The 26,373-nt window shown below is 40.5% G+C and overlaps 1 protein-coding gene and 1 long non-coding RNA gene across 2 annotated transcripts; one reads left to right on the forward strand and one right to left on the reverse strand.

Annotated features, from left to right (window-relative positions):
- The first annotated feature begins 4,287 nt into the window (after positions 1-4,287).
- On the forward strand, positions 4,288-19,351 carry gpr61 (G protein-coupled receptor 61). The gene is given in 4 exon segments (XM_037773693.1): positions 4,288-4,467; positions 5,293-5,448; positions 16,163-17,335; positions 17,337-19,351. Coding segments are annotated over 2 exon segments (1,401 nt in total). The 5' UTR covers positions 4,288-4,467; positions 5,293-5,448; positions 16,163-16,396; the 3' UTR covers positions 17,799-19,351.
- On the reverse strand, positions 9,050-25,550 carry LOC119490353. The gene is made up of 3 exons (XR_005207383.1): positions 25,062-25,550; positions 24,810-24,909; positions 9,050-10,064 (listed from the first exon to the last, which is right to left on the reverse strand). It is a non-coding gene; the product is annotated as an uncharacterized LOC119490353 (long non-coding RNA).
- Between the last annotated feature and the right edge of the window lie 823 nt (positions 25,551-26,373).

The following is a 26,373-nucleotide window of genomic DNA, read 5'->3' on the forward strand; positions in this document are numbered from 1 at the left end:
TTAGGATTTTCACGTGTCATTTGTATCCTACGCCATGCAACAAAACTACGGTAATGTCCGCAGTTATGTTTAGACAACAAAACCACTTTGGATTAGGCAAAGCATCATGGTTGGGCTTAAAATAAGTACGTAAACTAAGGCTGTATTCAAAACAGCCTACTGCATACTACTGACAAACGTATAGTAGCAGTAGAGTAACCATGCAGCTCTTAAAGCACTGGACAAAAATAAAAAAATAACTCGTACCATTATCGCAATATTATGGAAAAATACAAAAATACATGTCATTTATGTTGTTTGTTTACTTTATAAGATACTGCAGGTTTAAACTATTTATTCTAACAGCTCATAGTGAAGTGAGACACACAGGATCATCAACGAGGGGAGACGGGAAATATAAAACATTGCTCGACAAAATTTACGTTACTCAAACTGCTTTTTCAGTTACAGCAACTAAACAGTGGACTGATCTCCCTCCAGAGATTAGAGAAATGTTAAAAAGGGTCATGTTGACTCAGCAGGTATCTCTCTGCCCCGTCAGAGGCCTTTCCCTCTCCTCTTCCCTCACCACTCTGCTGCTCTGTAGACGGTCTGTGAGCGTCACTGCCCGGCTGGCGATTGTGGAGCTTTTCACACTCCAAAAAAGCAGATAAACAAGGTTCCCGTTAATTTATTATGGACATTTGTCTTGCAATATTTAAACAAACTGTCCGTCAACAAGGAAATAACAGCCCGGTCTCTAGAGAGAGCTCCAGCCAGCTCATAGCGGTCTGTGAGCGTGACTGCCCGGCTGGCGAGGTAGCGACCCTGGCAGGGGCTAGCGAGCTGTCACTGCAGTTTGTGGTGCTTCTAAACTCTGAAAACGTTGGAGTAAACCTGTAAACATTCAAAATCTACACAGTTGATTTCTCGCCTCAAAAACGTTCAGAAGTGAATTTGGTGATAAAATAGCTACAAAAAATATTAAAAAATGAGCCGTGTTTGGCTGTTGTTGTTGTTGTTGTAACCGTAGCCTGTTCCGTTCCAGCGCTTTGCATTGTGGGATACAGTAGGCAATGGTAGACTGGTCCGATGCATACTGGAGATTTTTTCCAAATCAGTACGACATCCGGGTATTTTTGCCATACTGTAGATTTTGCTTTTGTTCGCATACTACATGCTACATTTTGGCCAAATCCGTTCGTACCCCAGTATAGTATGCGGTTTCGAAAACAGCACAAGTACAATACGTACGAAAACAACGTAACTTAAGTGCGGAAAAAATGTCACATCACAAACGTCAATAACGTTGTGCGACAGGCTTATTTAACAGACCAACATTAGAGCGGAAGGCTATCAATCTTTTCATCTAACTCTTGGCATGAAAGCTTGTGCTGCTGTGGCAGAAGTCAAAATGTGTTTTAGGATGTTGAACCGCTGTGTCTGAGTGTCCGACCAGCTTGAAGGCTGCTTGGCTGATTTCCAGTTTCTCACCCTTGTGAACGCTGACAGCTGGCTTGCATTATTAACTGTGCAGCATCTGTCTGGTTTTCACAACATCCCGCCTGCAGGACTCAGCTCTCTCTGGCTCTAATGAGGACAGGAGACATGAGCAAGATGGCAGTGGAGAGTAAAAAAGCTACTGTATATACTGCTCTGGTGTTTGACTGCAGTCTGGTGCTGTTGGTTTCTAGAGGAAACACCACACTGATAGAGCTGCATCTGATTTGATGTGAAAAGCAAACTGTACTAAAGACAAGTTGTTGCGTCAGTGTTTCACTTTTTGCAGACTGACCTGCGGCATTTGTAATGTTCTCATAAATATGTATGTCATGACTATTTCTGTCACCTAATGTTCATTTGGACAGTTAGAGTGAGTAATGCGTTTTCATCAGCTTGTTTTGTGAGCCAGTGTGATGTTAACACACAATAACTCTTTAGTTCACTCATCACTCTGTGGCCTTTAAGCTGGTTTGAAAACCGACGTCCTTGCATGAAAATATATCACCATATAAAATTCAGTTTTATCATGTCGTTAAAGGAGTGATTCACCTCCAAAGTGAACATTTGCATATCAATGACTCACCCCGTGTTACCTTGAATTCTTGTTTTTCTTGCATGCTTCCACGTTCAGGCTGTTCTCATACACCGTACATAGATAAGGCCTATATACATATGTAAAGTAATGCACTGCAATTCATATATATCCCACAAAATTCATTTGTATAAAGAGCGACAAATGCCGTGCAGGGAGGAGGTCGGTGTGGGTTTTGCTTATGGATGTATTAAGAGAACTGGATACAGCGTTGGAGGCGGGGCCCCGTTCATTCCTATGAACGTTGCTCAGTGGCGCATGAAGCCAAAATGGCTCGACTTCCGAATGGAAAAGTACCGGGTCTTCCGGCGAGCTTACGCATCAATTGGGCCCATGGAGCAGGCGCAGTAGCGTCCACTCGGTCACATGGCTCGGTCACGAGGTCACGAGGTCACAGCCGTCACACTGTCGTCACGGCTGGCTAACTCCGCCTCCCAACCCTCGCTCCAGCCTCGGTCTGGGTCTCATTCACATGAACAGAGGAAGGAAAATAACTCTGGATTCAGCGCACAGTTTTACAGTTTTACAGTTTCACAACTTTTAGGACCTTATGATTTAAATTAGGGCTATTCAAGTGTTCGTACTGGGAAGTTTATTCACCTCAAACAAAAAATATCTGCTGAATTACAGACGTCTCTTTCCCAATGTAAGTCTATGGGAAAAAGTATTTTTGGGCCCAATGGCATCACGTGACGGACACAGAAGTTGTAGTACCGCCGTTTGGCCACTACGAAAGTCCGGATCGACGACCGGTGTTCTTCCTGGGGGCTTGGTTTTGCTCAGTAGACCAGCGTTTGTACCCCGTGTGAAACCAGAAGTCAACATTGATTTATTTGTCACATAACTTCTGTACTTACGTTATGCCACTTCCAGACTTATTTTAACCCAAACCATGATCTTTTCCTAAACCTAACTAAGTAGTTTTTGTCACGTAACGTTTAACATTTTTGGCATCATTGGGCAAAAGTTCATACTCAATATATGTACTCTTGTTCAACATACTTTTGTGTGAATAAACAGTAATATGTGTCTTTTCGGACACACTGAGCAGTAATTTACATTGTCACTTCCTGTCACCATCTGCCTGTTTTAGCAAAAACTCCTCATTAGCAGTTTTATTTTCTTCAGAACAAGTGAAAAATGTGACACAGAGTGAAATAGTGTAATTCCAGTTGTTGTCAAGGCAGTCTCACAGATGTTTGCAAGAAAGGAATTGTAATGGAAATGTTTTGAAATATTTTTCTCTTGAGATTTTAAACTTTATTTGCTGGCAGCGTTGCTAAGGGGATGGAAATGTTTTGGATTGCCATCTGCTCTTTTAAATAATGTTCCAGGTTACTGTTTACAGAACAAATAATAAAATAATCTTATAAAAAATAAGGGGATTTATGGTTGTTGTTTTTTAAAGAATGAGTTCATTTGTTATGTAACTATACATTTTTCTCTGAAGAGAGAAAGACAATAATCCTCTTATGAAAAATAAAAAAGATTACACCCACTCCCATATATCAAAAACTGAAAGGTGGGCTAGGTGAAGACACATCTGGGCTCAACTGCACTGATGCTCACTGACAGTAAATGCACTTAGTGCTCACATTCATGGTGGATATTGATGTTACAGCTAATGCTGCTGAGGAAGGGAAAGAGAGTGTAAACGCAAATATGGCGTCTTCATCAGCGGAGAAGAGACGCGTGATGTATGATGATGGGTAACCTCCGGAGAGGAGAGGAGGGGAGGGGATGTGAAGGCCTCGGCCTTGTTCTGCTTCATGATGATGAGACGGCCGTTAATCAACTGACTGACTGCACTGATTGGTTTCTATGAAAATTACACAGCAAGCTATGAGAGATCCTTCGAGTTTGCTGTTTGTATCTTTAATCATATGTGAGTGACTAAATCCACCTACCATCTTCCCGGGAGACTCCCGTTTTTCATCGCCCTCTCCCGGTTTCCTCCCGGTTTCCTCCCGGGGTCATAATTCATCCATTTTTCTCCCAATTTTCACCCATTTTTCAACCTGTTTCTGGCTCTGTACAGCGTGTATAATCTTCTGTTATTTTCATTCATTCTAGTGTTTCCTGTTTTATTTTGATAAGTTCACTCCTCTTGTGTCTTGTCTGGTTTTACTTCCTGTCTTTTTTGTTTCCCGCCTTTTGTGATTGTCTGCCCCGCCCTGATTTGTTCCACCTGTGTTCAATCAGCCTGTTCTCCTGGTGTGTATTTAGTCTCTGTGTTCCCCCTGTTTCTTCAGTTTGGCGGTGCTCCTTGAGTGTGATTTTTCACCCTAGAGAGTCTGTTTTCAAGTGTTTTGTATTCCTAGATAGCTTTTGTACCGTACCGGGTGGATTGGCTTTTGTACTTGCCTGGATCGGCTGCATTTGTTTTGTTTCCCGTAAGTTTTTCCTCATTAAAATCATTGCTGCCATCTCCTCATCATTACCTGCGTCTGGGTCAGAGTCTTCTTATCCCCGTAAACACCTAAAGCTCAATGTTTATATACTTTTTTCCCCCAGTCTTTATGCTAAGCTAAGCCAACCAGCTGCTGGCTATATTATGTATATTTTCTCCAAATTGACTCAACTTTTATTATTTCTAAACAGGCAGATGAAGACTTGCTTTTAAATCAAAATATATTGGTTTCTGGACATGTTTAAATTAAGATGTTTTAACTTGTTAGTCACCTGAGATAATTTTTCTGGTTTCCAAACATGTTTTGAAACCTTGATTGTTTATAACACACCTCAAATATCAAAGTGTACTTTCATAAACTAAAATGTGGGCTACAAGTCTATAACTATTAAACTAACAGTAAACCTATAGGTTCACTTGTATAGTTCATAGTATAGTTGCAATGCAAAATACAACTTAGATGTAAATTAGTTGTGTACTCAAAGTTTACTGATCTTACACTTAAAGTACACTTAAAAGTATACTTTTATAAACTAAAAAAGTGGGCCAATTTAGTCCCAGAAAGTATTGAAGTAGTACACTTACAAGTATACTACTAGTACATTGATATTAGTATACTTACTTCGGGGAATATATTTGAACTTTACTGACTTCATGAAATAAACTTGAAGTATACTACTTTTTCGTAATGATGGTGCGAGGTCTGATGTATTAGTTTAAGTTATATTGTACAGGTGTTCATGTCATTGCGTCTCCTCCTGTATTTTGGTTTATTTGTGTGTTTCTGAGCTGTTTGTCCTTCTAACAGATGAAGGTCGTGTCTCGCTGCGGCGTAAAGCAGCGAAGCCCCTTTAGGCCGTTTGTGACTCAACCGAGGACATCTCACCTCGCTGCCCCACCAGCCTGACGCTACAAACTCAATGTTCTTATTCATGGACGCTGTCGCCTCTGGAGAGTCATCAAAGTGAGTATCACAATTAAAAAAAACAAAAAAAACAGAAATTAACAAGTGAATCAGTCCAACGACATGAAACTCGTCACAGTCGGTGAGTGAATAAAAAACAGTAACTCGACCGGGAGTCATGATGTTCTCACAATAAAAAGTGTGACACTGAAAAGAGTCATCGAGCATCTGTGGCCTCGAGGCGGTGCGTTGTATTTTTCCAGTCAGTAATAAAGTTTACTTGAATCACCACAAACATGCTGAAAAATAAACAAATATGTTCTAACATAATGTATCATAGCACTGATAAGAAGATGATACCGTAGAACCAGCAGCAATGTTATCCTTAGTTTTTATTTTTTTATTTTTATATCAGTCTTGGCTCCTTTTGTGAGGTTCAGTGTTATTATGCGTCCCCAGACAGACGACGGCCCGGAGCGTCGCCGCTCAGCAGTGACTCAGTGTGTGCAGAGGATGACAGTGCCAACCTGGAGCCAACAGAGAGTGCTAACTGTGTCTGTTTGGACTCCAGTGCATTACTCTGGTGGGAAACCAAATGGCACAAACCAGTTACCGTCACTGGTTAGTAGTGTATTCTCTGGCTCTCTGTCCCAGGACTCTCAGCAAGTGATCTTTAATGTTAAAATCAGCTCTAAAAAAGTAGATTTCATTCATCAAACTCAAATCTTTGCTGTAAAAAACGCATTTCTTTAAACCTCTTTTACCCGACGGACCAGGTACCGGTTAAAACACTGCCTTTAAATACTTCATAAAATGCTGTGGTGGTCTTTTTTTCTGAATTGTCTCTAAAAGACGAGGCCATAACGCTACTAAAAGAACACTCCAAGTGTATTTTGTAGTTTGTTTGGCAATGATTTCAATATTTTAGTTACAAAATCAACGGAGAAATTTTATTTTTACTTTTCTTTTGTTATCTTATTTACTTTATTATTGATCTTATTTGTTATTATCTAAGTTTTACTTGATCATATTTCATTATTATAATAAAACTACTCCACTTGGAATCAAAGTTATACAATTTAGTTGGGTTGTTTTTATTGATTTTATACTGTGCACAATGGTAGAATGTGATGATGCACAGGATAAATGTCATGGCCAAAGGCATTATTGTGTGCACATCGCCTCCTGTAGTGGATATCAGGAGTATTTTAGAGCCAGATTCCCTTTCAATAGGTAGAAAACCTCCAAATGGAGAGTTTGCCTGGTCCTATCCTCACTAAAACCTTTGTAGAATCTATGTGCTTTGTGTTATTTATATCTGCTTTGGCACAGTTATAGTGAAGGAGTTGCTGAATGAATTCAGTGGCAACTCTGTGCATGGCATCATTGCTATCATGGTGTTATCCACTGTCTAATTCTAGAAAACATTTTAGGCGAGGATAAAAATGTAAATGTTTTCCTTTGGTTCATCACAATTTACTCAGGCACAGTAACAGTCACAATGTGACTGACACTGGGGATGAATTCTCTGAGGTCTTACCTATCCATAGAGACCAAGATCATGCATATAGACCTGGTAGTTGTGGAGCTATTCTTGATTTATTTTGGGTATGGCTGTCCAGGGTGAACCACACCTTCCAGCACCGTAGGGCTTAAGAGGTTAAATAAAACGTGTTGATGTGTCTCAAATGGTCAGGTGTTGTTTCCTCAGAATAAATATTTAAAACCAGGAAGGATGAAATATGTTAAGATCTACATGCTCTAATAACTCTAAAGGAGTTAGTGGAGCATGTAGATCAACACTTTTCTCTCCATCTCTGTAGATTTAAACACCCTAAGAAGTCTATTTTTGGATCACTGCTCTTTTCCTCGCGGGCTGCACGATCTGAATAAAATCTGTGATTAGCAGTATAGGTTGAAATATACGTCGCTATGAGGGTTAATCAGCTCAGATGAGTGCGTTGTCTGCTGCGGTGCATGATGGGGTGTTATCAGTAATCAGTCTGATGTGACCCTCCAGGTGGATGTTGTTCTCTGGGGGACCGTGGGAGGATGAAACTGGAGCAAAGCGGTCAGATTCTGGCTACCCACATGTTTTATAAATGTATTGACTACTGGGCATCACAGAGGATGATGTAAAAGTAAAATGGACAATATAGACATTAAAAATATGTGGCCATTTGCTTTTAAAGGAACAGTGTGTAACATTTAGGGGGATCTATTGGCAGAAATGGAGTATAATATTAATAAGTTTTCTTTAGTGAATAATCACCTGATAATAAGAATGTTTTTGTTAGCTTAGAATGAGCCGTTTATATCCCCATAGGGAGCGAGACGTCTTCCCGGAGCCGGCCGCCATGCTTCTGCAGTAGCCCAGAACCGACAAACCACTGTGTTAGCTTTTCCTGCTTGAGCCGGAGTCAATAATGTTACTCACTCCGGAGTTAACCCTCGCCGTCACTCCATTCAGCCGGCGGGAAATAAGACACAGGAAACCTTGTTGGCCTGGAGGAGCTGCAGCATTTTATTTCTGCACAAACTGCAACTTCCACTGACAATTCACTTTATATTCTCAGAGCTAAACTAACTCACACACATTCGCCAACGCTCTCTCGCTCTTGCTTCACCACTCACTTCCCACACACTCTACGCACTGACTCGGATCCAAATGACCTACGCTACTCTGACAACAACTGGCTCTAGATGGGTCCATTTGCGTTTTCGCGTTGGCCACCATAGTTCTCATCGGAAACTGACACACGGAGACACCCTTTAGCAACAGTATGTGACGAACTCCAGCTAACTCAAATGTAGATGTAAATGTGAATGGTTGTCTGTCTCTGTGTCCGAAAAATGTCCGACAAATGTACAAAAAAAAGTTTTAAAAAATGTCCGAAAAAAATTCTGAAATGTATCCAAAAAATATCTAAAAAAGTCTGAAGAATGTAAAAAACAAAATAGCCAAAAGATGTACGAATAAAAGTTCAAACAATGTACGAAAAAAACTCTAAAAAATGTCCGAAATAAAGTCCAAAAAAAGTCAGACAAATGTTAAAGAAAAGTCCAAAATATTTCTGAAAAATGTCGGAAATTTATCAAAAAATATCAGAAAAAAGTCGAAAAAAATTCCTAAAAAAAGTCCAAAACTTTTTCTGAAAAATGCCCAAAACATATCCAAACAAGTCCAAAAATGTCAGCTGGGATCGGATCCAGCACCCCGCGACCCTGAATAGGAAAAGCGATTACGGATAACGGATGGAGTCCGTTCAGGGCGTATATTGACACGCCGTCCCTGGTTCGTCCAAAAGTAACGCTAGAGGGGTACCCGGTGCGTCGGTCTCCGATGCCGAGGGGCACCGACCGAACGGCGGTAGTTGAGGAATTGGGAGTGAGTGCACGGTGCAAACCATTGGAAATAACGGGTTTCAGGGCACAGTGGTGCCGTTGTTGCATTGTGTCTGAAAGGACCTTCAGTGAGTGAGAAAGAGAGAAATAAATACTCAAGCAAGGGCAACAAAATGAATGAATGAATATAAACTGACACCAGAGGGCTGAATTATTCAGTTTTCTTTCCTGAGAATTAAAAGTAAAATTGAAAGTAGGCCTATTTACCATAATGCTATGGAGTGAACTTAATATTTTGTTATTTTCACACACACACACACACACACACACTTTAGAAATCCTCCCTATTTCTGAGGTCTCAAGGTTGGCAAGTATGCGGATAAGAAGGATATTTTCTGGTGATTTCAGGTGTTGCAGTTGCTTGTTAAATGTGAGAGCTCCCCCTACTGATGACATCTGAGATCACAATGGAAAACAATATTAGATCAGCAGCTGTAATTGAGCATGAATCAGCCCACCTGTGTTCAGTTGAATGGGGGGAAAAGGGAAGCTGAGAATAATCAGAAAACACGTTGAACACCCCGTCCTGGTGATGCATGCAGCGTGTACGAGAGTGTGTATTTAGTGCACTTTTCTTATCTGCAGTTGGAGGTGGTGCACGTGTGGGATGGGGGGGTGAAAGGGGGTTAGTGTTGCCATGGAAACCATTGTATTTCCCTCCCCTGTGATTGGTGCTGCTGGCATGAGCAAGTATCTGCTATTTCTGTCATTATTCAACACCTCAGACACGAGCACAGTCACAGGACACGCAAACACAGAAACACATAGAAGTTGAAGAGTGGAGCATTAACAAACACAAACAAAGACTCCTCTATGCTCCTGTTTCCTTCTTCTTCTTCAAAAAAAAACGCCCCGGTGGCATCTCTATCATCACATCTTGGATCATTATAAAAAAAAAAAACTCTCAGGGCGTTATTTATCATCAGTCGCCTTTACTGCCGGGACACATTTCATGGGAAAGTGAATATCTGATCTTCTTTCCTACAGATCATATGAGCAACCCGCAGCCTTCTCAGCGTGATCGTCAAACTATCCAGCCAGAAACAACAGTTCACGTCACATAACCTTTGTTGAACACACAGATCAATAACTGGAAAAATGTGTTCAATTGAACCGATCGATTTATCAGAAACAAGAAGCGATGACTCATAAAACTCATTTGTGGAGCTGCACTTCCACTGATGAATGAATCCCTCAGGAAATACACGGCGTGAAAAGAGGGGATGTCACATACTGATGCCGTTGTGTGGGACAGTCCATTCATGCAGATCCTGAGGGAGGAATAAGCAATTTTCAGAGCATCAATCGAGACAAGACGAGCTAAAAATAAAACCCATACGCTGGAGGCGGGATAACAAAAGGGGATATACGTACACTGTAAAATACAAAACAATGAGTAGAGTTGACAGATACAACAGCCGCCTCCATACATTATAAAGGTTACTTCTTATGTCCAAAGCACGTTGTTATTAAATCATCTCATTTAATTGGCACGATTATTAAAAGTATGATTCACAGAGGAAACAACATAAGCCAGAGGCAGCGACGGTGGGCCGGCCTGTTTGCAACGGTTTCATCCAAAAATACTCGAGATAATGAGATATCCACAAACATGACAACATTTAACCTCTTAAAGCTGCAGCAGGCAACACTTGTTCGGCATCATTGGGCAAAAAAATTCCATAATAACCTTTCAGCATATTGTAATTAAAGTGCTCTGAGAGATAACTAGACTTCTGCACCTCCTCATGGCTCTGTTTCAGGCTTTAGAAAATCTAGCCAGCGACGGGAGACTTTGAACAATCACAGGTAATTTCATTGAGGGAGAGAGAGCGTTCCTATTGGCTGAGTTCCGGCTTGTGGGCGGTGCTTGGTATTTCCTCAACAGATCACAAACTTTCTCATTTTACAGCTAAACAGTACACTAAAAGATGTTTCTGAAAACATTTGAGGAGAGAAATATGAATTACAGTAACAGAATATTGATTAATATTTGATCAGCGCTGCCTAGTTTGACCGTTTGATCGGAGTCTGCGAGTGATTGACAGCTGCTCAGAGACGGCAAGGCTCCAGCTTGGCTCTGATTAGTTGTTTTCCTCCAGCCTGTGAAATCTTGCAGATGCCATTAGGAACACCGGAGAACACAGAGACACATGATATTTTTTTCAGATTATCTGTCTCATGCACATCAAGATATAGCAACCGTTTTATAAAAATAACTTTCTTTTTAATCATATTTGCTCCATTTCTACCCACTGCAGCTTTAATGCCGGGTCTGAACAGGGCCTATATGTATGTGTGTGTGTGTGTGGGCTGGGCTTTTGTGAATGTTAATCTCAGCTCATTAACATTAACCACTGGGATTCCTTTCCTCTCTGGGGATCAATAATCCAGCCTCGTGAGACGGCTTTTGTCGGATTGTGCGTGGAGGGAGATCTTGAGCGTGAGGAGACAGAGAATCAGAGAAACGCTGATCCAGAAGGTTAAGGTGATTTTCTCTCCTAATTGTTGGGCAACTTGTTAGTGGGACTTGTGGTCATAGCCAACCCTCCCGAAGCGTGTATAGGCTATGCTGTATATATATATCCATCCATTGGACGGCGCTAACCATTGGAAATAATGCATTTCAGAGCGCAGCGGCACCGTTGTCGTGTCGTGTTTCAAACGGCTTTCAGCGAGAGACGGAGAGAGAAATAGAGAGTACTAAGAAAAATAAATACTCAAGACGGGGAAAAAAATTAATGAATGAATAAAAACTGATAAACATTAGTTAGATTTTCATTTTAATTTTTAGTTAGATCAGTTTTCTTTCCTGAGAATTAAAAGTTAAATTAAAAGTAAGCCTATTTAACATAAAAATGCTGTTATTTTCATTCTTTTAAAGTCACCAGAATGCAGGAAAAAAAGTTTTGTCTTTATTCTCGTAAAGTTATGAAAGTTATTCTACGACGGAGTATTAGGGTCACATTGAGAGAAAAAAAATCGGAGATTTCGAGACTTAAGTCAGAATATTACGAGAAAAAAGTCGGAATTTAATGAGAATAAAGAAAAAAAGTCATGTCCTCCTCTACAAAAGAGTCAGTTCCTCCATCAGGTCCGTGTGGCTCTTTCTTCAGAATAAACGCAGTTTCTTGCACAATCTTTTCAATGTCCTGATACTGATGATAATGTGGTGCTGATGTGCCAAAAGATGAAGTATTTTGTTATTTGTGAAACCTAAACTAAAGTATAACTCGACGAGATGCTCCACGTTCCTCATTTTCACACAGCTGCTCTATTTCCCCTCTAAAATAACACGTAAAATTACTACTTTATAATGTTAAGACTTTATTCTCGTTATATTACGACTTTATTCTCATAATATTATGACTTTATTCTCATAATTTTGTGACTTTATTCTCGTAATATTGTGGCTTTCTCCCCCCCTCAATGTGGCCCTAATACTCCGTCGTAAGTATGCCTGTGGTGAGATTAGTTGTGAAGGTAGCTCCATCCCTCCATGAGGAGGCAGTGAGGCACTAAGACCCAGTAGAGAGCAGGGAGGCTGGGTGCCGCCTGCCCACCCGCCGCCTGCCTGTCTGCTCTGCACGGCGCTGCAGTTGCCCTGGGCGCGTGCCGGAGACAGTACATGTATGTGTGTGAAAGTGTGTGTGTGTGCGTGTGCGTCCAGTCGTTGTGCATCACAGGCTGGAAGACAGAAACCCTCTCCTCATTTTTTATTTTTTTATTCTATTTTTTTTTTTAGGTACCATCTCTCCACCAGCCTCCTGCTCTCCCACCTGAATCGAAGACCTGGCTGGAGGAGAGCTGAGGAGGAGGAGGAGGAGGAGGAGGAGGAGGGAGGTGATGGGGAGGGGGACGGTCAGCTCGGCCGGGTGGGAGGTGATGACGAGATGAAAGGGGCCAGGTGAGGAGGAGACACAGGAGCGCCCCTCTCTCCTCTCTCTCTCTCTGTGACGTGGTGTGTGTCAGTGTGTGTTTGCTGTGTGTGTGTATGTATGTGTGTGAGGGGGAAGCAAAGCAAAAACAGTCCTTCAGTAGACTGTGAACCTGCACAGGAGGAAGCAGCCCTCTCCACACTGAGGTATGTCACATCCTCACACACACACATCTGTTAGTGTTTTAATGTATGGAAGTTAGCACATCTGTTATCTGTTATCTTTGTGTCTCCATGTAAAAAGGGCAGGTTCACATATGTTCATTTTGTCACCTGCATGTTGCTGCTGTGTAATGAAACAACAGGCTGCTTCTCTCCTCGCAGTAAACACCGTGTCATGTGCATATTATTGGGTCATATGGTTTCCAGACGGCAGCCCCGGAGAGATTCTGCTGCGACCTTAAATTCTAGCTATGTGTGACTCTAAAATTGCACTTCTTTCATTGATTTGATCACATTAAATGGGAGGAAGTGGTGCATGTGAGTCCCCTTTTAGTCTTTATATAGTTCTGTTTGTGTGGTTTAGACTTGATAAAAATCAACTTTAATACATCCAGTTTGGATGCTTTTTAATCGGGTAATAAAAGGCCCTTTGAGTGGCTGATAATTTCCTTTTTACAGCAAGTATTTCAATTTTTTGGTGGCACCAAAGTGACCCTGGACACCAGAGAGCAATAAAACAATCAATGCTGATAAGACGGAGAATCTCAAGAGGGGCTGCTCCACAGTTGTTGCTACACCATATAGCTGTTTATTGGCTGTTTTATTGGGCTGAAGGTGACTGTAACCCTTTGACCTATTCGGCAAGGGGCCGCCTACGTATACGCCTGCGTCTGTCGGGTGATTGTTGGAGTACGTGCGCGTACGTACGTTGGCAGGAAAACAACAGGCGCCTCGCAGGGATGAAGTCGGTCACACTTGTGAAATGGAAAACTTGCCCATGCAGGTGTGCAGCGTATGGAAATGTACCAAAGCCTTAGTGCTCGTTCCACGGCTTTTACAGTGTGTGGGGTTGTCTCCGGGTGAGGTTATGACAGTAAACACAGCGCGCAGGGCCTCTTGATGCTTGCACTCACCGCTGAGGGTGCTCTGCCACCATTTACATGAATTTTAGATTATAATTTAACCACTTTTACCCGACGTACCAGGTACCGGTTAAAGCACTGCCTTTTAAAACTTCATAAAATGCTGTGGCGATCTTTTTTTCTGAAATGTTTCTAAAAGACGAGGCCTTAACGCTACTAAAACAACACTCAAAACAATGTTTGTTTGGCAATGATTTCAATATTTTCGTTACAAAATCAACGCACGAGAAATTGTATTTTTACTTTATAATATTTTTATATTGAATGTACATACTTGACTTTGGATTCTCTTTTGTTATCTTATTTACATTGTTATTGATCTTATTTGTTATTATCTACTTGATCATATTTCATTATTTTAACAAAACGACTCCATTTGGAGTCAAAATTATACAATTCTGTTGTTTATATTGATTTTATACTGTGCACAGTGGTAGAATATGATGATGCACAGGGTAAATGTCATGGCCAAAGGCTCCATTGTGTGCACATCGCCTCCTGTAGGGGATATCAGGAGTATTTTAGAGCCAGATTCCCTTTCAAGAGGTAGAAAACCCATTTGGCACACTTTGGGTATCCAAGTGGCCAAATGGAGAGTCCTCCTGGTCCTATCCTCACTAAAACCTTTGTAGAATCTATGTGCTTTGTGTGATTTATATCTGCTTTGGCACAATTGTAGTCAAGGAGTTGCTGAATGAATTCAGTGGCATCTCTGTGCATGGCATCATTGCTATAATGGTGTTATCTACTGTCTAATCTAGAACACATTTTAGGCGAGGATAAAAATGAAAATTTTCCCTTTGGTTCATCACAATTTACTCAGGCACAGTAACAGTCACAATGTTAATAACACTGTGGATGAATTATCTGAGGTCTTACGTATCCATAGAGACCAACATCATGCATATAGACCTGGTAGTTGTGGAGCTATTCTTGATTGATTTTCGGTATTTTCTGTCTAGGCGAACCACACCTTCCAGCACCCTAGGGCTTAAGAGGTTAATGTTGCTCCATAGGTTTTATTCAGAAGCTTCACATTTTATATTTCTCATGTCATGATCGTAATAATAAGAAAAGTGTTTATCGATCTCCCCCTCCCATCACTTCAGACAGCAGCATGCTCTCTCTGTAATGCTGAGTTTCGCAGTTTATTCACTCGCCCAGTTTGCTTCTCGACTCTGTTAAAGGCGACATATGGTCCACTCTGCGCTTTTAGCTTCTCCCCGAGGCCCCCGGCTGCCCTGAAAACACACATCTGAGGATGCAGATGTCAAATACGTAGTGAATTATGACCCAGGCTACAAGTGAGTGCAGACGGCATCAAGTTTGACGGCTTCATAGCTACAGTATCGCACAGGATGATTTGAGGTTTTTATGGGTGGATAGATCAAAAACAAGAATATTATACTGTCAGTATTTACATTAACAGTAGTTTTTACGTTTGCATTATGTATTTCTAGTCCAGTCCAGGGGTCTCCAACCATTTTTCATCTGAGAGCTAATTTGACAAAATGAAAGTAGCCGAGAGCGACTCGTAGCACCAAGCTGTACATCGCCAATAGCAGACATCATTTCTGTCTTAGTTTTATGTTCCTTTAAAGCAGCAGTAGGTGAGATTGGAGCAAATATGATTAGAAAAAAGTTATTTTTATAAAACGGTCGCTATATCCTGACAGTAGTTCATGAGACGGGTAATCTGAAAAAAAATCACGTGCCTCTGGTGTCCTCTGGTGCTCCTAACGGCATCTGCAAGATTTCACAGACCGGAGGAAAACAACCAATCAGAGCTGAGCTGTAGTCTTGCCATCTCTGAGCAGCTGTCAATCACTCACAAACGCCGATCGAACGATCAAACTAGGCAGCGCTGATCAAATACTAGTTACTGTAATGCCTATTTCTATCCTCAGATGTTTTCAGAATCATCTTGTAGTGTACTGTGTTGCTGTAAAATTAAAAAGTTTGTGACTCGGCAGCCATGTAGAGATCAGTTGAGGAAGCACCGCCCACCAGCCAGTCCACAGCCAATAGGAACGCTCTCTCTCTCTCTCTGAAATGACCTGTGATTGGTCAAAATCTCCCGTCAGAGCCATGAGGAAGTGCAGAAGTTTAGTTTTCTCTCAGAACACTTGAATTACAATATGCTGAAAGGTTATTATGAATTTTTTGCCCAATGATGCCAAAAATGTTCTGCCGACTGAAGCATTAAATGTAGTTTTTTCATCATTTAGTTTCCTTTTCAAACTATTAAACAACTAGTCCCATTAGTTGGTGTTATATCTCATGAAATACAGTCAAACTCATCATGAGCATGTGATGAAAACTAACAGCACTTTCTCTTTTGTTTCAGATCTGAAGGTCATATTGGAGAGAGAAGGACGGCTTCACTAGAAGTTACAAGGAATTGAGTGATCGTCTGCAGAGCTCCAGGCTAACGTCTAGCGGGGGGGTCAGGGCCTGTACAGCTCCAGCTGCCATGACAGACACCACCGCCTGAGCCTCTCGGTGACACCCTATGACAGGGGAGGATGGGTGATGGGCCCGTGAAATTCAGCGGCCTCTCTCCTCCTCATCCCATCCTCTCATGGAGCGTCTTGTCACGCCGAGCCCCTCCTCCTGGAACACTTCTCTCTCCGGCCTTCCAGCTTCACTGCACCCGAATATCTCTAACGTGACCTCGCCCCTCGCGAGCATCCGAGGTGGCGTAGATCTGAACCGGTCCTTAGCGCTGTGTGCCATGCTCATCATCGACGTGCTGGCGGTGGTGGGGAACTTGGCCGTGATGATCGTCATCACCAAAACGCCGCAGCTGCGCAAGTTCGCCTTTGTGTTCCACCTGTGTCTGGTGGACCTGCTGGCGGCGCTGGTGCTGATGCCTCTGGGGATGTTGTCGGACCGGATCCTGGCGGACGAGGCACTGTGTCGGAGCTACCTCGGCTTGAGCGTGTGTCTGGTGAGCGCCGCCATCCTCACCATCTGTGCCATCAACGTGGAGCGCTACTACTACATTGTCCATCCCATGCGTCACGAGGTGAAGATGACAGTGGGCGTGGTGGTGATGGTGCTGGTGGGAATCTGGATTAAAGCCATCATCATGTCACTGCTGCCTCTCCTGGGGTGGCTGCTCCAGGGGAACCAGGGTTCGGTTCTCGCTCACGGTCAGAGACACTGCTCCCTCCACTGGACGGGAGGCCGGACCACACGGCTGCTTTTCATGGTCTTCTTTACGTGCATCTATTTCCTGTGCCCCATGCTGATCATTCTGGTGGTCTACTGCAACATGTTCAAGGTGGCGCGGGTAGCGGCCATGCAGCACGGGCACCTCCCCACTTGGATGGACACGCCGCGGCAACGGTCCGAGTCCATCAGCAGCCACTCCACCATGGCGGCCAGCCTCGGTGGAACTGGCGCCCGCACCACCCCTCAGAGGACCTTCAGTGGCGGGAAGGCTGCGGTGGTCCTGGTGGCGGTGGGAGGCCAGTTCCTCTGCTGCTGGCTGCCGTATTTCTCCTTCCACCTCTACTCGGGCCGTGGCGTCTACCTCTCCCGCCTCGCTGGCCCAGCTGGAGGACGTGGTCACGTGGATTGGCTATTTCTGCTTCACCTCCAACCCCTTCTTCTACGGCTTTCTGAACCGGCAGATTCGCGAGGAGCTGAGCCGCCACCTGGCCTGCCTCTTCAAGCGGGCCGGGCCCGGCGAAGGGGAGCAGCTGCCCAGCCGTGAGGCCTCCATCGAGGAGAACTTTCTGCAGTTCCTTCAAGGCACTGCATGCAATCTGGAGCCCTGCAACTCTCACAGCAGAGCCAGCCCAGAGGAGCCAGCGACCGAGGGCCTTCAGGGATCAGCTGTTCAGCAGAACACGCCAGCTGACTTCCACATCCCAGGGCAGATCCTTGAGGAGACCTCAGAGTTCATACAGCGGCAACAGCTGAACAATGAGCTGCATGTATCAGAGAACTGCTGCAAAACTGTACCGGAGCTGTAGCTGCCTCTCGTCTTCTGCCATCTATAATAATCCAATAAATATACTGAGTTTTATTTTCTAAAAATGTGTTGAATTAATACATCTCGTGTTCATGCTACAACCGAGCTTTTAAGCTAAAAACCCAGCGAACTGCAAAACAAAGTGAAGAATTGAAGTTTTGTAGCCGATACGTCGTCTGCATCATCTCACTCGTGTGGAGCGTTACATGTTTTGAGAGCCATACAGTGTCGGGCTGTTTTCTGTGTGATGGACACTCAACCCTTGCTGTGTTAATCACGGGTCAGCGGTGTGACAAACATCACATTAACATAAAGAAACTTCAGGGGGAACACAGTTTTTATGGAAAACTATAAGAGCTATTAAAGGACATTTCTGAGACAATGTTAGGTCCATTCATTCCTCATCAAAATGTGGGTTCTCCATTCATCGACATTTAATTATAATATCCAGTGTGAAATTAGTCATTACATCCAATCTTTTTTGTTTTTACTTCAGGGCAAAGCGTTCCCTCGTTTTTGTGTTTTAAGACTTGAAGAAGCCCCTCGACAATCAGTCCGATTGATACAGCAGGTTCTCTATGAACAAACAGCTGTTTTATTATTGATCTAAACATAAAAAAACACCCTGCTGCACTTCTATTTAGACACTAGTTCATCTCCAACAAAGTGTTATTTTTGCGGAAGAAAAAGTAGTCGGTTTGTTTAAGATCAGTTTCCATCAAAGTGTATTTATTCTGCTCATAACACCGAGGAATTGATGCAAAAAAATTTCGTTGTTTTCCTCGTAGAAAGGAGTGAATATTCAGGGCCGTTGTGTTGAACAGGATCATTTCACAGCTGCTGCTGCTGCTGCTGGTATTTGTAATAAACAGGCTGACACACCAGCATATTTTTAAGCATCATTCTTCATGTTTATCTGTCCTCAGTCTTGTGATTATCACCTCCTCACCAAAAAAATCATCTCACATCGGTGGACTCGTGATTTCACCGCTCAAAGAAAAACATTATGACTGGTTTCATTCGGCTCACAGTTCTGGCGTTGAGCTTTTGTGAAAACATCGGCTCAGTTTGTCGACACGAGGCTGCTGGACGTGTCGTGGACAGAATCGGACGTCGCGACCAGACCGCCCCCCCCCCCTCCCCGTCACCGTCACTGTCACCCCGTGATGTCTGTGCTGTTTACAGGTAAACACGGGAGCAGTGTGAAGCGCGCTCGTGTTTGTGCTGTAAACAACCAGGCTTGTTGTGGCTACACGGCAGCACACAGGTGAGACGCATGGCAGGCTTCATTCAGCCTTTGGCCTCATTCAGCCACAAACTGGAGACTCTGGTGATACTTTTCTCTGATCTCAGGTGGAATACAAAACAGTTTGCACAAGTCACACGAGCAGTGACAAAATGTTCCAAAGTCTCTTTTTATACTTGCTCTTTTCTTGCTGCCTTCATCTATTTTGGACCCGCTTCGTACCGGACTGTTGTATCACAAGACACCCAACACAAGGCGTTCAGGGAAGGCTTACATTTTGCTGGGAGACAAAACAACAACAACAAAAAAAGGCCCCTTTGTGTCAGGACGAGACATAATGTTCTTAATTGTCTCGAGCTATCTTGTTTTAAAATGTTTTTATTTTGTGTCAAAATGACGGTGCAGTAATGTGAGGCCCAAATTTAATCAAGTACAAGACGAAATCACTGCCACAATCATCAATGCTCTACAGTATGTATAAAATACTGGCACCTCTTCTCTATCACTGAGTCAACTGACGACCCCTCACTAAGTGACATTTTATGGATATTTCATATTATATTCAGTAGGCCTGTGAAATCTGTGATATCATTGTTCAATATTAGGACGACGATACGACTTGCGATAAACAAACAAATATTGAAGAGTGCATATTAGATATTCTTATGTCTGCCTGGGGTAAAACTTAATTTTACAGGTCCGCAACTTTCATGGTAATAGGCGATAATTAGCAAGTAACCTATTTGACATTTCTTTGGTATTACTGCCAAAATACCCCAATATTTACCTCAAATTTATCGAAAATTTCTTTATTACAAACATTATTTAATAATTATATTCTGCTATTTCCCAATATTCTGTCATTTATTTAGTACATTTCCAGGAAAAGAATACAAAGTTGATGTCTGCTGGTAAATAAATAATAATTAGCAATTCTTTAAAAAACTCCCTGAATCATGACATCAGCTACCAGGTTACATTTGTGTAGACAATAAGTCACACAAATGGTGAGATTTGTGCCTGATCAGAAGTGTATGAAGAGCAGCGCACAGCCGCTTCTCAAACCTAAGCGACCTATTTTAACAATTATATGCTATTTTAGCATATAATTATTAAATAATGTTTATAATAAAGTAATTTTCGATCAATTTTGAGGTAAATATTGGGGTAATATGGCAGTAATTCCCAAAAAATTTCAAATAAGTTACTTGCTAATTATCACCATTACATTTGCAGACCTGTGAAAAGAAGTGTTACCATTTTTTTTTTATTAGTAATTTAAAAATTAGAACTATAAATATACAATTTTATGCAACAAAATAACAGAAAACTACCTTAATTGATTCCACCAGCGTTACAGGGACAATCTGAGATCTTCCTCATTGAGTGTTATCGATCATCTCGTCTTCATGTTGTAATAAATTAATTCAGTGATATTTCACACAGTCTGGGGTCATCACAAAGCCCCCTTATGTTGATTGAATCCACCATTCAATCAGCTGGATTTCCGTTACCGTGGCAGCAAAATTGCCCCACCCCCCCCCCCCCCCCCCCCCCCCCGACCAATCTGATTAAACGCTTTAAACTCTTATTTCTGCCGCCATCTGTTGATTACGAGGACGGAGAGAAGTCAGCTGTATATAATATTTCCAGCTTCAGGACTTTGTCAGCTACAGTTTTGTTCATTGTAAATCATCAATACAGTCGATATGTTAATTTCCCTTTGTATGTTTGTTTGTTTTTTTTTGTACCTGAGCTGAAAAGACTGTTTGGATTCCTCATTATTAGGGTTTGTTTTTCTCTTGTTAACATGTCCCCGTGTATCGGTTACCCATCAGTTGAAATGATTAAAGGCACAGCAAGAAGATTAACTCCAGTGTTGTGGTTGTCGTAGTTACTTACCAGACATTTTCAGATCAATAACTGCATCTATCACATGATCAATCCCGTCTATCATCTCTTCTATGGAGTCATAGGAGTGCCATAATAAAGAATAAACGTGTAAAAGAATAAGAAAATACATGTGTAAATATAAAGACAAATAAATAAATAAATGTTGAAATATAATGAGAAATACATAAAAGAATATACAAGTAAATAAAAAATATGGAAAGATAAAGACAAAAAAAAGAATAAATAAATGTGGAAATATAAAGACAACTAATAAGATATAAAAGAATAATTATGAGCATTTTCACTTATTTTCACATTTATCTGTTCATCTGTTATTTATTTAAGTATTTTTTAGATATTTATTTATTGCATATAAATTACTCAATTTTTACTGTATATTTTATTATTATTTTTTTTATTTATTCATTTTTATATAATGTCATTTATTTATTTTTATCCCTTTATTTTTCTTTATTATTTTATCCAAAAATAGAGTAATTTTTATGCAAAAAAATAAACAAATATATATTTTTAGAAAATACATAAATAAATATGGATATAAATAAATGAACAAATAAATGTGAAGATAGTGCATATAATAATTATTTTATATTTTGTTATTTGTCTTTATATGTCCACATTATTTATTCTTTAATTTTTTTCTATTTCTATTTTTTTTTATCTACTTATTTATTCTTTTATTTATTTATCTTTATATTTCCATGTTTATTTTGTTATTCTTTTACAGATTTATTCTTTATTATGGCACTCCTATGACTCCATATATAGCAGCCTGGCCTGCGTGTGTGTGCGTGCGTGTGTGTGTGTGTGTGTGTTGCAGGTGGGGGGTGCAGCTTCACAGAGGTGAAATGAAGCTCTAAGAACAGGATGAAAGAGGAGTGACATTTGGAGGAAGGTAGGATGCTGTGGGGGGACGTTGTGGACGACACTGTAATTCTTGATAACTGAACTAAAACCCAAAGACACTGACACCCTTATAGCACAACTTCAGGTCCTACATAATATAATTAACACCCCAACTCATACACTAAATGTACAACACACTGGGGACGTTCACTCTTTTCAATAAGTGCACTGATGGGTGAATGAAAGCCATTATCCCTTAACCCTCTGAGACTGACTTTACTGTCTTTCAGAGGTTGTAGTAGGTTCAGTTTTAGAGCTAAAATGAAGATACAGATATCATATATCATGTAAACTAGAAAAATCGAAGGCTAAATTTTAGCGAGGGAAAAACTGGCATGGCCATTTTCAAAGGGATCCCTTGACCTCTGACCTCAAGACATGTGAATGAAAATGGGTTCTATGGGTACCCACGAGTCTCCCCTTTACAGACATGCCCACTTTGCCTATTCTAAAATGATGTAGTTGAATATTTCTGCATACTGGGGTCCCTAAACAGTCTTTGAATTACATAAATTGGTTATCACTGTAAAGCTGAGACTCTTGGGGATCCAATGAGCCCAACTCTATTCATGTTTGATGATGTTAGTCCCTATTGGAGACATTTCATTGTAGTGAGACCATTTTTTTTTTAACTTGACCTCCCTGTATAAAATGACCTGTGGTGACCTCTAGGATAATCACAGCCTCATGAAACTTTACAGCCACAAACTAGAGACCTAGAGCATTCAGAGGATGGATGGCTTTCCTAGCTAGATTGACAATAAGGGGGTTTCTGAGCAGTTTACACAACAGAAGCGCTCGCCATCCAATGGCCGAATAATGCAATTCTTGCAGAAATCACGGCATGGCTTTTTCTATGGTGTTCCTCAAGGTCTTGGTGTCTTAATGTGGTATTTTTGGAGGAATCATTGATCATTTTTATCAATTCTCGAGTGGTAAAAAATTATTAAATTTAGCACCAAATCTGTGTAACAAATGGTATCAACCACACAAATTGCTGCAGCAAATTATGAGAAAAATAGAGCATGAGGATGACCATCATATACTTCTATCATAATGTTCTAAACCCTTATACACTTTTACAATTTATTTTAATAGATAATAACCGGTAAATAAATTAATTAATTAATGTTTATTTCTGATTAATGACTAGAACAACTTGACACACAGTGCTGAGCAGCATCTCAAATTAATCTCCAGGTTCTCAGCTTTCAGGTGATGTACACCACTTCTATGTGGCATCTACTGTTGACCTGCTATCTCCCCCTAAAGACCCCCTTAACCCCCCTAAAAAAAAAAGACAAAAACGGGTCTATTGTGGGTCTCAGAGGGTTAATGATTTCAAATATAAATTTTAAATCTAGTGAAGAAAAAAAAAGCAGAATAATAGAGATTGATAATAGGAAGGAATCCAAGATTATTTTAGATGTGGATTGTGCAAATTAATGCCAGTTTTTGGCGTGTTGTTTTTCAACAGAAAAATCCAGACACAGATTCCACCGTCCGCCTGGCAGCACCCCGGGGGGCTCGTCCTCTATTCTCTGATTATCCTAATTTTCTTCCCCTCTCCTGTGCTGCTCCCCATCGGACAGAGTGACTCATCGCTTTCATGTCGAGCCGTGGAGGGCGCCCCCCCGCAGCGCAGAGATAAACAGTTCAAACAGCCTGACCTTTGTGCTGTGCTACAACACCCAGCCCAGAGAAAGTGATCAAGGGCAGATGCCTCCATCGTGCCACCCTGGAGGGGCCCCACTGGGTGCAGTCATTCAGTGTTTCTTATAAACTCAACTCCTAAACAACTAAACAGAGAGAGATTTCAGGTGGAATTTCATTCATTCTCACTGTGCAATATCATTTTCCACTTGTGCAATTTTGTAAATAGTCTGTATATTGTCAATACTGTATATACTGCTCCTATTTTTATACTTCCTTCTATTTAAATGGTTCATATTTTGTTACACTTTGTTTATTTTTACTGTGTTAGCTGATGCATCTTGTTTTTTGCACTATCCCCTTTGCTGCTGTACACTGCAAATGTCCCCACTGAGGGACTAATAAAGGAATATCTTATCTTATCTTATCTTATCTTATCTTATCTTATCTTGTGGCAGCTGCCAATTCTCTGGTGTTTGCTGTTGTTTCCTTTTCCCTGGTGTTTTTTTGGTTGAGTTGCTGAGTGATTAGAGGGTTATTCAGTTCACCTGTTGCGCAGGGTGTGGGGACTGGCTCTTAAATGATAGTTGAGAGCAGCTTGGTGCATTCCCCTCTTGGCCAATCAGGGTGTAACGACGCCCTTTCTGTAGGGCTTAAAAGAGGAGGGAAACTGCACACCCAGTGTCATTCTGATCTCTCCTTCACTCAATGCAACATGTGTTATCAGCTTTACCAGAAACTCTGGTCTGTTTTGGGCCCTTTTGGGATTCTGTGATCTTTGTGTTTTGTTTGTTGAGAGTGTTGACTCCTAGTTGGGGAAACAAGTTAAGTGCCAACCAATTGGGTTACCTGCACTGGGACGATTAGGTGCTATTTGTGCAACAGCTGGCTTGCCTTACAATAGCCTAACGCCTGCAGGCTGTATTTTTGTATTCTATTCATTTGTTGATTTTCAATGAAACCCTTTATACCCATTTCTTTTAGTGTATTTTATTTGGGAAAACTTTAAAGGAGGGTAAAAGGAAAAACACAAACCAATATTTCAGTTTCCTTAATTGTTTGTTAATATAGAGGCATTTGTTCATTATTATTATTAAGAAGGCATTTTATTTTATATTATTATGTGGATGGGAACTGTTTTTCAGTCTTCTGACTGAACAACTAAAGTCTGGGGAACTCAGTACCGCCACAATCTTATGCCACAAACATGTTTGAAGCTCCCAGAGAAACCCTGAAAAAAGGTCTCCCTCACTGGATCAGAGTTGAACTCAATCACATGAATTTCTCACTTACCTCCAAATCATGACTTCTCTGAAATCAGCCGTTGCCACGGTAACCTGCTGCTGCTCATGATGATGATGATGATGATGACAGCGATGATGGGATTGTTTGTCTGGAGGAGACAAAAGTTAGAGATTATTGTTACACTTAAGATGATTGACTCAAAGTTGCCACTAGATCCTATTGAAGTTCTTGGTTTGTAATAAGGCGACCAACAACAAAAGAGGTTTAAAATGAAGACTGCAGATTGCAGGTGAAGCTGACCTCTTGACCTCTTGACTGGTGTCGTTGGTTGTCTGTTGTTTAGCAGTAAAGTGCAGATTGGACAGATTTATCAGCTGTAGATCCACTGGAGGCGCAGACACACCACACAACTCCTGCTACACTGTAGAGAAAAACCTGCACACTGTGTCTTCAGGGTCTGCTGGGTATAATCTGATAATCCGTCATTTGTAATTAAAACACAAAAAAAACAGAAATACTATTGTTTTTTTTCCGTTTTCGTTTGTTTTTTTGTTTCCAACCGAAAAACGAAAAAAATAAATAATTAAAAAAAACGATCCAGTTTGTTTTTTGCAAGTTTCTTTTTGTCATAATTTGTTTTAATCGAAGAGAAGAGTGATGAACGGCAGTCACATGACCCGGAAGTGAAAGAAAACATGTCAAAATAAAAGCCAAGAAGATAGACTGGTCATTCTATAAAAGTGTAACATTATTTAAGCACAGGATCGAGGTAATGGTAGGAGATAAATAGGCTAATAATAAAAATAAAAAATAAAACAATTATAATAACATTATTATTATTATTATTGTTATTATTATTATTATTAAAAATAAATTATATAATTATTATTATTATCATTATTATGAATAATGATAATATAATAATAATAATAATGATAATAATAATAACATTATTATTATTATCATTATTATTATTATTATAAATATTATATAATAAAATATATGATAATGAATAATAATGATAATAATAATAATAATAACGTTAACAACAATAATAGTAATAATAATGATAATCAAAATAATAATAGGCAAATTATCAAGTTATGATTTGAAGCAAACAGGCAGATAAATTAAAATAATAATAAGATCAAATAAACAAAAATAAATAACTAAATGAAAATAAATACATAAGTAAAGAGGCAAAAACAAAAAACATTAGTCTGTCTTTATAGTGGTCATAACAATTATAATGATTATGAAAATGACATAATTGAAAATTTCCCCACTGCGGGACTAATAAAGGAATATCTTATATCTTATCTTATCTTATAATTACAGCAACATAACAGTAACAACAATAATAATAATAATATATTACCATTATTATCATCACTAATAATAGTAATAATAATAATAATATCAATAACAACAACAATCATAATAATGATAAATAACAATATGAATGATAATAATAACAATAACAACAATTCATTAACACATGAATGTCTTTTATCCAAAGAGTGTGTAATCAGTTACAGGGAAGGTCTTTACAGATGTTATACACAACTCTTTTCTCTCTCACACCTTTACTATGGGATGTTTGTTTTTTTTC

This window comes from Sebastes umbrosus, chromosome 6 (assembly GCF_015220745.1).
Source record: "Sebastes umbrosus isolate fSebUmb1 chromosome 6, fSebUmb1.pri, whole genome shotgun sequence".
Taxonomy (NCBI): domain Eukaryota; kingdom Metazoa; phylum Chordata; class Actinopteri; order Perciformes; family Sebastidae; genus Sebastes; species Sebastes umbrosus.